This window comes from Arachis ipaensis, chromosome B09 (assembly GCF_000816755.2).
Source record: "Arachis ipaensis cultivar K30076 chromosome B09, Araip1.1, whole genome shotgun sequence".
NCBI classification, from domain to species: Eukaryota; Viridiplantae; Streptophyta; class Magnoliopsida; order Fabales; family Fabaceae; genus Arachis; species Arachis ipaensis.
The window spans coordinates 136,392,672-136,405,954 of NC_029793.2; the positions used below are offsets into that span (position 1 = coordinate 136,392,672).

Below are 13,283 nucleotides of genomic sequence, written 5' to 3' on the forward strand. Positions count from 1 at the left end.
TTTCGGATAATTTTTTTTTATTTTTCAATATGTTAATTATTACTCATCTTAAATTTAACTGTAAAATAATATTAAATCTATTTAAAATATCTTAAAAATTTAAATATGATATTAAAAATAAAATTAAAATTTAACTTAAATATTGAAGATGAAAATTATGGAAAAATTTAGAGGCCAGCAACTTTTTTAAATTCTGACCAGTATATAACCAGCAAAAAAATGTAAGTTATTGGATGAAATTTCACACCAATCTCATACTATTAAAATTATCATTGATGGCTATTTGATGGCTACAAATCACAAAAGTTGCTGCCCCTAGCACTCCTCGAAAATTATAATTGAGGAATGTTAGGGGGCCAACAATTTTGGTATTTTGTAACCATCAATTGGCCATCAATAATAATTTTAATTGTGTGAGATTATATCTAATGGTGGAAGATTACTCACTTTTGATTTGATAGTTAAGTGCTGGACAAAAAACACAAAAATTGATGACCCTAGAGTTTTCCCATTATAATTTATCCGAAATAACAATGTTAGTTATGGTCTGCTACGAGTGTGCAACACATATACATAATATACATGCAGAACATGAAATTTTAAAGTCAAGATAACACGTGTAAACTATTACTATACATTATTGTACAGGGTATCAATCTTATCTAATCCCGAATAATATAAACATACATATATGTAGGACACGTGACTCAACTCTCAGCAAGCTAAGCTAAGCTAAGGTGTCGCTCTAAAAATCACGTGTCATCTATAGATACACATATATATATTCTGCTTAATTAATTTGCTTCTTCTCCAATTTTTCAAAAGGTCAAATTAAATACATTAGAAACGTGATATATCATTATGATTCGTTCAACCCTTTGCTTCTTAGCTTGCAATGCATGTTCATCTCTTCCAACCCTTAAATTAGTTGTTATTATTGGATATAGATGATCATTCATCGTGTAGTAGTAGCTTTCAATCTACTCTTAAATAACTAATTAATTTATATAATTCAAATAAGATGATCTGTTTAGTCTTCACTTACCACAACAGTGTTGAATTTTGGCATTTTCAAAAACATGATGCCATTAATAGTAGTTCTTTTAATTTGGTTTCCCATTCGTAATAATATACATAGTATCAAAATTTTCATGCATGCATGTGCATATATTGAAACTTTGCAGGACATACACTATTGTGACACGGAAACAGTGCAATTGGCTGGAAATAAAGATAAGAATTAAAGGGAGGGGACATGCATGGTAGTTACTGCATTGCCCTATATAGCTTTTAGGGTTTAGGACTATGTCTCTTTTTGAAAAGTTAAAATGGCACATTTGAAATGTGCGTTTGTGGTGTGTGGTAATTCATTGATGATAATAAATTTATAATTGAACTTCATAATCACTAATTTTTAAAGCTTAGTTCATTTTGGTGGGAGCGCGTCCGTGTTGATAGAAATAGATGTATGAATTGTTATATATCAAACACATTTTTTTTAATAATTAAATTTTAAATTTTTCGGTCATAATAATTTTAATATTATATCATAAATTTATTTTTTAAAAATTTAATTTAATAATAAAAGGTTATACGCACATCGTTTTTGGGTACTCCCCATGTTAATAATATTATTATGTTGCGTTGTTTAATTGTCGTGAGTGACGAGGTTTTCCTCTAATGCGTGCGACATTAATGGGTTATTTTTCTAAAATGAATCGCTGGCCAAATTTCTATTCACACTTCTAAATAAAACAACTTGATTATTGTTCTAAGAACAATTTAAATAAAAAGAATGTAGTGATATTATACAGCACAAAAATTTAGAAACATCATATCCATAGCTATAGATATGCTAAACACAATTTGATGAGAATACAAACTAATATATATATATATACTAATATATATATATATATATATATGGTGAATTCTACCTAACCCCTCTAAAATAACATGTAAGTTACCCTTCATAATGTGTCACATTTTAATTGGTCATTATTTAACTATAGTTGGGTTATTTTGTAATTTATTATTTGAGATGGGTAATTGTATAATTTCTTAAAATATTAAAATTCTACCCCATTCATTGAAGCACGTTCTCACGCAATCTCTTTTTACAGTGCATCATTCCTTAACGAGTCGTTGAATTTCCATGGCTTGTAACTTCTTCGTTCTTCCCAGTATAGTCAGCACCGACTTCCAGTATAGTCAGCACCGACTTCATTGCTATCTCATGTCCTCTCACTCAATCTCTTTTTTTTTTTTACCATGGATCATTCCTTACCAATATAATTAATGGTTAGTTTGGTTATTAAATTTTTTTCATTATTAAAAATTAAATTTTGAATTAATTAGATATAATTCTTATTTTGAATTTAATTTTTAACAATTACAAACTCTTCTTCTCACATCCGAATCGCACCCCACACTACAAGAAAAATGTTGGTTATTGTGAAATTTACCGTCGGATTATTAAAATAAATCCGTCGTTATGTACATTATCGTCGAATTTACCGTCGTTCTATAGTTGACGGTATAAACCCCTTACTGTCGGATTTTTCGTCGGTGTTTTCAATGGATTGTCAAGCATGGGTTGATTACCGTCAGATTAATCCGACAGTAATTTTGGCGTCATTTCGCTTCAAATGGTACCAAAACTTGATCCGACGGTAGGATTTTTATTTTTTATTTTGTTTTAGCACAATTTAACCACAACTAACAGTCAAATCAAATTAAAACTCTTGTTAACGAAATTATTATAAAAAATCTAAAATTAGCAGAAATTAACAAATTATTTTATTAAAAATAAATGTATGAATATAATAAAATATTAGAGAAGTAGAGTAATGTACTCTAAACAAACAAAAATGCATAAAACCCTAACCCCTACAAATCCTGATAATCATCGTCGTCGGCAGCGGCATCGTCATCACCCTCCTAAGGCGGCAGAGTAGGTGCTGCCGTCAGTGCCCCACCAGTAACTCCGCTAGAAGCAGCAGCACTACTGCCTCCAGCGTGCATCTGCTGGTTGTACTCCTCCATCTGCTGTCGCAGCCGCTCGAGCTACTCCAGCTTCTCCGTCAGGTCTGAGTTGGCGGCAACGCGTGCAAGAATCTCTCGATACCTATGCTCAAACTGCTTATTCTGCTGCTGATGAAGCTCCAATATTAGCTTCTTCACCTCCTCCCTCAGGTCGATAACTTCCTGGGGATTAGCAGGGCTAGTGGCAGAAGCAGAGGAAGCCATCAACACGAAAGAGCAGAGGCCACTGGCAAATAACGAGTCCAACTCGAAACGGCGATTTTTGTGGGGTTCAGAGGTGGTCTCGCGCCAAATTCTATCGGGATCCACGATTGAGGTCTCGGAGCTGACTTTGTCGGCTCCACCAGGAGACTGAAATTGCTAGGTCGCGGCCTCCAACCTCTGCTAATACTCCTCCTGCGTCATACAAGTTAGTTGTGATTAGGATAACAGTTAAATAATTGACTTTAAACCAAATAAAGTTGAAATTTAGGATTAATTTAAACTCACATAATGGGCCACTGACTGCTTGTCAGTAAATTTCTCCTTATTTGCCTTCAAAGTACGGGTATACTTGAAGGTATGTGACAGTATCGTCTCATGATTCAATGACTTAGACTACAAATTAATATATCAACCAAACAATAAAATAAACGAACACATTAAACAATGACAAACAAATATATATGAAGCAAAAAATCTCTATTCTAATTTCGAAAACATAATTTTAATTTTTGATTTAAATGAAAATCTTATAAAAATGTCGATAAAGTATCTCCTGAAATTCGAATGTAGCCACCTTTGAAGGGTTCCATCCAAACCAAATTAACATCATTATTTTTATAGTCAAGCATTTTCCAAACAATTTCAACAACAGGAATCAGCGTACAGTTAAATAATCCAACATTTTCCAGCAATCTCAGAGACTAATCTAACCTATTCTAACCTATCCTAACCACCTTAATCCACTAAAACTGAAAATTAAATACCCAAACTCTACTAACTAAATTGGATCACTTGATAATGAAAAAGGAAAGTAAACACTGTAACCTCTACTAACTAATTCAAGTAACTATTATAACATAAAATAATGCCAAAATTCTTACCACACTCGTCTTCATCTTCATGAAGGTCACCGACCCACCCATATACCTCGACAGCCTGGGCAAAGTCCTGTTTGCGATGTTCATCAAACGTCGATGCTTGAACCCCTCGTTATCTCTAATATGAGCCTCCAGGTCATGCTTGATGTTTGGATGGATCCACGAGGTCAGGTGATCTTTTCCCTGACGAACATCACTCATCATCTGCTGAAAAAGTTTGGTTACCCGGTGGTCGTAGATCTTTTGAATCATGAAGTTATGCTCCGTATCCCGTATGAATTTTAACTACAAAAAGTGATTCACCAACATTAGTTAATTGAAATTAAACACAGTTGAAATACAGTAAATCAATTCTAACCAAATTGGGTTCTTACCGCCCACTTCTGAAACCAGCGCTCTCTGGTCTCAGCTGGAATCTACGTGTAGGTCGGCCATGGGTGGTCGTACATGGACTTAATGACCTCGGATATCTCTTGCATGCAAGCATTAGGGTTCGGTACAAACCTGTCAGAGAACAAACCGCACAGTAACAATCACATAAGATAAACAAATTTAATATTAAAAAATTGAACTCATGACTACATGCCATCGGGCCAAATCCTCAGTCGGATGACGTAGCAGAAGGAGGCACCTAGTTTAGGTTTGGGACCATGATAAATTACTGGTCTGATGGACCCGCCTGTGACGTCACAAAGGTTGACGGGATAGCCGAGGTAGGGGGAAATGACTGGGCCATCTTGGGGGATTCGGTGGCAGCCCACCCTCTACCATGACCACGTGTCCCACTCGACCTACCTCTGCTGCCTGTCGTCATGTCTGTATAGCGAATATATTAATAACATAACAAATACCAACAAATAATAACATAAGAAGAAACTCAAGAAATAACAAATAATTCAAACTGTGGTTTAGTTTAGTAAATCAAAAAAAGAAAAGGAAATTACATAGTGTTTTAGTTTCAGAATAATTAAATTAGACTTTCAAACCATTCTAACTTTATTCTAACTCTCAAAGCATTCTAACTCTCAAAACATTCTAACTTTGTTAACAATTTTTCAAAACATTCTAACTTTCAAAGCATTCTAACAATAAAAAATTTTATCTTATGCAAACTCAAGAAAGCACAAAATAACATGATGAAACATCACTAGCAATGCATATGACAAAATGCTGTAATTAGCCAGCATAAACCAGTAGTAATATAAATCAGCAAAATAAGCATTAAAATAGTAATTTCCTAACAAAGCAACAGCAACTAGTGAATCATCAAAACAGTTAAGCACTACTCAAACAAATTCAACAACAATTCTTCAGCCAAATTAACAGTAAAATACAAAATTAATGATTCAGATCAATTCAAATAATCCTAGTAACAAGAATCGACAATCTCATATAATAATCTCAAACACATTGAGCAAAGGTAAGAACCTATCAATCTAACTAAATTATCCTAATCTAACCACCTAAAATAATTTACAACAGAAATTAATCTACCTAAAATCAATGAAAACTAATTTATGTTTTTTTTCTTTTGATCAAACAAAAATCGAATTTTAGACTTTTTAATCATAAAAATTCTAATACCATATCATAAAATTACTTCTTTTAAAAATTTTTTTTAATCAAAGATAGGAGACTCGAACCAACAACCTCTTAATTGAGTATGGGGAGACTATGCCATTTGAATTATTATTCATTGGCTACTTCTTTCAAAACTTTAAACTAATAAAAAAAAGATATATAAATAATTATATATCTACTATTCAATTTTTTAGTTAATTAAAATATTTAATTGATCCACTACAGTCAATTAATTTTCTTCAATCAAACATAAAGATAAAATAATCTACCAAAATTAGCCACCAAATTTTATTTAAGTAATCAATGTTAATAATTTATCAATATTTTATTTAATTAAAATTTGTTGTAAAATTTGAAGGCCAGGCTCTTATTAACATTTTCTCCCAATAATTATATATTAGAGGCTCTTTTTAAACATGGTTTCATTATTACGTGAAGTCTAGTATAGTATTATTCCAAAGTATAACGAATATGTTTTTCTCATAAGTCTGGTATAGTAGTATTATAATATAGTGTAGAGAATATATTTTTTCCCCAGCTTAAAAATATAAGTCACTTCTTTAATCTTTATAGAATGCATAAATTAATGTCCAATTTCATTTGATGAAAAAACAAATAGAAAGAAAGATAAAATGACGAAAACACATTTATTCATCCGAGAATATTAAATAATGCGGAATTGTTTTAAATTATAGGACGGTCAAATGGGCTAATCCAACCCATTTAGGTTCGGTCCGTTAAATTTACGGGTTAAATGGGTTGGCCCGTTTAAATCTACTTTATTTGTAGACCATAATTTTTTAATTTGGATCGTTTATGGTCAGTCAAATGAGTTAAACGGACCATTCTCTTTATCTTTTTATTTTATTTTTAAAAAAATATTTTGACAAAAAATATTACTTTTAAGGTAAAAAATCTTTTAAAAAATAAATTTTTTTTAGTTGATAGGTCGAATTTTTGGATCGGATCAAGAGGAATACCAACTAAAAAATACTTTTTTTTTAAATGTAAAAAAAAATAAACAGGCCATCCGTTTAGTCTGCGGGCTAGCTCGTTTAACCCATCATTTTTTTCGAGTTAATCGAGCTCAATCCGTTTAGCCCAAAATTTAAACGGTCTTAATTTTAAAGGCAAAGTTCGTTCGCTCATTTAAATGAATAAACAGTCTGACCCGATAATTTTAGCCCATTTTAACGGGCGTACTAAATTCTAACCATTATATATGTACCTCCTAGCTAGCTAGCTAGATAGCTGGATATAAATTTCTCAAAGCTAAACTTTTTTTCTAGTGTTCTAATAAGGGACCATAAATAAGTGTTGGGTTGTTAGAGAAGACAATAAAACAAAATACCGTGTAGGGTTTCGTTCCATTTTAGAAAAGAGAAAGTATAGCGGAATTGTTTGGAAAAATATGCACGTGGTAATATTTGCATATATATAGTAAATATATGACTGACAATAGAACAAAAAATATCAAGATTAAGAGAAAATTTAAATATATTATTATTATTATTATTATTATTATTATTATTATTATTATTATTATTAATGAAAAGAAAATTTTAACACAGTAAATAAATGGCAGGAGTGGTAATAAGTTAGTTGCCATAAAATACCTAATAACATACACATATATAGACATAGGAAGACAACTGTATTGGCCACGTCATATGAGTATACAGTTGTAAATGCCGCCACGTAAGAGACATCGATATTCTTTTATCAACTACAACCCTATGCTATATGTGCCATTCCTTTGACAATGACCTACTCTGCCTAATATAGCACCCTATTTATATATATAATATTAAAATATTTAAAAAAAATTATATGATATATAATCAATTATGGTTCATAAAAATAAATAGGGTAAAAAACTTTTAGTAGGGCCTCTTTTGTAGGCAGACACTACTCAACTTTGTGTTAAAAGAAAACAACGCTTTTAATTGTTTTAATTTTGTACAATTCTTAATTATAAATTTAGTAAAATTATAGAAATCAATAGAGTAATTAAATTTTTTATATATTGTTCTCTACTTTGACATCGTGTAATATAGGGGTGTTCGCGGTGCAGTTTGGTTAGACTTTTTTAAAAAAAATCATCCGATTTAATCGTTTAATTAAACTGCAGTTCGGTTTGGTACAATTTTTTTATCAAAACCGTTCGAACCAAACCAAACTTATTGAAATTAGTTTGATTTAGTTCAGTTTGTTAAGTTTTTTTAATTAATTCAAAGAAAAATCTGTCATACTATTTTACAAAGTTATAACATTGAAATCATAGAATACAAATATGCAGTAACTAACAAAAGTCTTAATCAAATGAAATTCAACGAAAAAAGAAATTAAAATACAACAATTAAAAAAGTTTAAAGTTTAATAGTCAATACAATAAAAAATAAAAATAAATTTCCAACAACAAATAGTCATGTTTTGATGTCCTCTCTAACAAAATAATGAAACTTCTTTAAGCAACGTAACCAACCTGAAATCAAAAGGCAGTTACATAATAATAATAAGAGTAATTACTAATTACCCAAATTAGTCTCCAAGAATTTTAAAAGTCGACATTTTAGTTCTCAAGAAAAATTAATATACAAAAATATTCCGAAAGTTTTATTCCGGCAGACAAATCAGTCTCCAGTTCATTTTTTGGCGGAGTAATTATCCAGATCAGTCTCCAAGAATTTTAAAAGCAGATATTTTAGTCTCCAAAAAAATTAATACACAGATGAATCCCAACATTTTTTTCATCATATATAACAGTCCTTCCTCAAAAAAGAATAGAATAAAATTATTATTATTATTATTATTATTATTTTTGGACAAAAATAAGGGTTTTTTATTAAAATAAATTTTATAGAACCCAAATTTACTGGATTCTCCTAAAATGAGATCTGCAACATGATTACCCTCTTCCTATTATTATATAAATCGTCCTAGGCTGTGTAGGATTAAATAAAACATAAACCATTTCAGCCTGATTAATGTATGATTTGGTAAGAGAAACAAAGGGTAAATCGTGACAGGGTCCCTAGAGTTAAAAGGAGAACGTAAATCGTTCCAGGCTGGTAGGATTAATATGTTGTTGGGTTAAATCTCATTGGGCTGCCACGATTTACACACAAAGGAGACCCTACTCACCCTGATGCGATTCACGTGTTACTTGGTAACACAAATTGGGCTGAGATGATTTATGCTTGCAATGTTGTTGAGTTGATTGCATGGCAAAATTAACTACGTTAATATGTCAGATCATATAGTGTGTTGGATTATATAGTGTGTTGGATCATATAGCATATGCTTAGTATGCAATTTAGAATAATTTTGAATGAAGACGTTGTGCGATGGTGGGTTTAATGATTTAGGGTTGTTACGGCCTAGCCCAAACCATCCACGAGTCGCCCCGACCCGAGCGCCACCCGACCCGGACACGCGTCCCGGAGAGCTCATTCACGGCTATGGGAGAACGTCCCAAAGAAAGTGGGCCTGTCCTTGTAGGGCCCACCCCTGACACAGTATATAAGGGGAAGGATTTGCCCTTCCCCCAAGGTACGTCGCATATCACATCACCCCTTTTCGCTTGCACTTTTACTGACAAGAGCGTTGGAGTGTCTTTGCAGGTGACACCCCCCTTCCTACACAAAGTACTCGGGACCCCGCACACACCAGCCCGGCAGTCCACGACCTGACGATCCCCTACCACTCCTCGGAAGTCCAAACCCGAATCGTCTGGTAACCGACCTACCGAACATTGGTGCCGTCTGTGGGATCTGTCCATGGACTTCGTGCTAGTCCAAACTGGGACAGGCTGCGAGGCCGTGCCCGGTGGCGACGCCGCCGCGATGGAAACCCGACAACATCCCAGGTCGCCTCCGAGGAATGCAACACAGTCACACGAGGGACGCCCCTTTGGGGGGACTGGCGACAACCACGCCAGAATAATGCAAGAGCTACGCCATAGGATGCAATACCTGGAACGCCGGTTAGCAGATAGGGAACGCGACCAACACACCCCAGAGCAGAGTCACTCCCATTCTCGCTCCAGGAGTCGCTCCAGCGCACGCCTACCCCCCAAGCTGAGTCCGAAAGCACCGGGGAGCGAGGGCGCGCGAGAAGACGTCATGACCCCGTCATTTACGCCAGACGTGAGAGGCGGCGTACCGCGAATCGCGGGGATGAGGACATTCGTCGGGAGAACGACGAGGGAAGAACGACGGGAACACGGGGACCCGTGATAATGGGAGTGACCCCATTCCACCGTTCCATACTCGAGGTCCGGCTGCCAAAACACTTTGACAAGCCGACGGACATGAGGTACGATGGAACGCAAGACCCACTGGAACACCTCACGGCCTTCGAGGCCAGGATGAACCTAGAGGGAGTGGGAGACGAGGTAAGGTGCCGCGCTTTCCTGGTCACCCTCGCGGGACCTGCAATACGGTGGTTCAATAACCTCCCGCAGGGCTCGGTAACCCGCTTCTCCGACATCAGCCATGCCTTCCTGGCTCAGTTCACGACCAGAATTGCCAAAGCCAAGCACCCGATCAATTTGCTGGGCGTGACCCAGAGAGCCGGGGAGCCGACCAGGAAATACCTAGATCGCTTCAACGACGAATGCTTGGAAATCGACGGGCTGACGGACTCGGTGGCGAGCTTATGCTTGACTAACGGACTCTTGAACGAGGACTTCAGGAAGCACCTCACCACAAAGCCAGTATGGACAATGCAGGAGATCCAATGCGTCGCTAAGGAATATATTAACGACGAAGAAGTCAGCCGGGTCGTAGCTGCCAACAAACGGCAACCCCCCTACAACCAAACCCGCCACTACGAGGGTGGAGAAAGACAAAAGGAACACGCCAGGGACGGCGGTCCGAGTAAAGCGCCAAAGCCATTTCCCCGAGTAGGGAAATTCACCAACTACACCCCCCTCACAGCACCAATCACGAAAGTTTATCAACAGATAGCCGAGAAGGGGATACTGTCGAGACCCCGGCCTCTGAAGGACAGAACGGGGGGAAACAAAATCCTTTACTGCGAATATCACAACGGATACGGGCACAAGACCCAAGACTGTTTCGACCTAAAGGATGCCCTGGAACAAGCAATTAGGGACGGAAAGCTTGCCGAATTCTCCCACCTCATAAGGGAACCAAGGAGACGGAATCGCGATCACGAGGGCGAGGACAGGCCCCGGGCGACAAGACGACGCCAAGAACCAGAGGGGGACGACCACGGTCTCACGGTGGTGAACGTGGTAACAGCGAGGAATTCCGCCCCGAGGTCGAGATCGGCACAGAAGAAAGATGCCAAAGTCCTGGCTGTCTCCTCCTCACCCGCGAGAAGTTCCCGGGGACTCCCATCCATCTCCTTCGGCGCCGAAGACCAATGGTTCGACGAAGTACCGGAAAGTCCCCCCATGGTCATCACGGCCAGAGTCGGAACCGGCCTCGTCAAAAGGATCCTAGTGGATACAGGGGCGGACTCGAACATTATATTTCGCAACGTTTTTGATGCCTTGGGACTGCATGACGCCGACCTAGCGACCCACCAGCACGGTGTGGTAGGGTTGGGTGACCACTTCATCAAGCCGGATGGGATCATCTCCCTCCCGACCTCCATGAGACAAGGACAGAAGCGAAGGACAGTAATGGCCGATTTTGTAGTCTTGCGAGACTCCACAGCCTACAACGTCATCCTGGGGAGAAAAATCATCAACGACCTTGGGGCAGCGATTAGTACGAAGCTGCTCATAATGAAGTTCATTACGAATGACGGATCCGTAGGATCCATCAGAGGGGACTTGGAAACGGCAGTCGCTTGCGACCACGCCAGCCTCTCTCTCAGGAAAAAGTCCAAAGAAGCATCAGGGGTCTTCCTTGCCGACCTGGATCCCAGAATAGACGACAAGCCTAGGCCCGAGCCAGAGGGGGACTTGGAAAAATTTAGGGTCGGTGACGGGGAGGAGAAGTTCACATTCATAAATAGAAATCTCCCCCATGAACTAAAGGAACCTTTGATGGAGATGATCAGAGTGAATGCCGACCTGTTTGCTTGGACGCCAGCCGACATGCCAGGGATAGATCCTCAGCTCATGTCACACTATCTGGCCGTCAAGTCGGAGGCTAAGCTAGTGGCCCAGAAGAGGAGGAAGATGTCGCAGGAAAGGGCAGAGGAGGTGGCCAGGCAGACGGCCAGCCTCCTTGAAGCAGGGTTCATCCGGGAGGTGGAGAATGTGTGTGGACTATTCTGACCTCAACAAGGCATGTCCCAAGGACTGCTATCCTCTCCCCAACATTGACGCGCTCGTCGACGCGGTGGCGGGGTACTGATATCTGAGCTTCATGGACGCCTACTCCGGGTACAATCAGATACCGATGCACCGACCCGACGAGGACAAGACAACGTTCATAACGCCGGGAGGAATCTACTGCTACAAGGTAATGCCATTTGGTCTGAAAAACGCTGGCGCCACGTACCAAAGACTGATGAACAAGATATTCAGCGAGCTCATAGGCAAGACAGTAGAAGTCTACGTGGACGACATCCTCACGAAAACCACCCGGCCCGACGATCTCCTAAACGACCTGGGGGGCGTGTTCGCGTCCCTCTGGCAACACGGCATGAGGCTCAACCCGCTCAAATGCGCCTTTGTCATGGAGGCTGGGAAGTTCTTAGGGTTCATGATCACCCAAAGAGGAGTAGAAGCTAACCCTGAGAAGTGCCAAGCCATTCTCCAGATGAAGAGCCCGGGTTGTATCAAAGACATCCAACGATTGGCAGGAAGGCTGACTGCACTATCCCATTTCCTCGGCGCATCAGCAGCAAAAGCTCTGCCCCTCTTCAATCTGATGAAAAAGGGGATAGCATTCGAATGGACCCCGGCGTGTGAGGAAGCATTCAACCACTTCAAGGAGATCCTAGCAGCACCTCCCGTGCTCGGGAAGCCCAAGGCCGGAGAGCTACTCTACCTCTACCTGGCAGTAACAGAGGAAGCCCTTGCAGCAGTGCTCGTACGAGAAGAAGGGAAGGCTCAGCAACCGATTTACTTTGTAAGCAAAGCTCTACAAGGAGCAGAGTTGAGGTACAGCAAACTGGAAAAGCTGGCGCTGGCACTCCTAACCTCCTCCCGAAGGTTGAGGCAGTACTTCCAAGGCCATCGCGTAATCGTGAGAACGGACCAAGCAATTCACCAAGTACTCCAAAAACCCGATTTGGCAGGAAGGATGATGACCTGGGCCATCGAGCTCTCCCAATATGACCTGCAGTATGAGCCCCGACATGCAATCAAGGCACAGGCGATGGCGGATTTCTTGGTAGAGGTAACGAGTGATCCCCACGAGAAAACAGGCACACGGTGGAGGCTCCACGTAGACGGGGCTTCCAACCAGACGTCCGGGGGAGCCGGGGTCATCTTAGAGAGCTCGGCGGGAGTCATTTACGAGCAGTCGACCAAGTTTGAATTTCCGGTGTCGAACAATCAAGCGGAATACGAAGCCCTCTTAGGTGGACTAACCTTAGCCCGAGAAGTCGGGGTAACAAGGCTGGAAGTGTGCAGCGATTCACAGGTCG

General features: G+C 39.0%; 1 protein-coding gene across 1 annotated transcript; it reads left to right on the top strand.

The window, feature by feature from the left end:
* LOC107616373 lies at window positions 10,021-11,840 on the top strand. Its single transcript, XM_016318336.1, has 3 exons — window positions 10,021-10,071; window positions 10,174-11,269; window positions 11,722-11,840. Exons 1-3 carry the CDS (start codon window positions 10,021-10,023, stop codon window positions 11,838-11,840), a joined length of 1,266 nt encoding a protein of 421 aa, XP_016173822.1.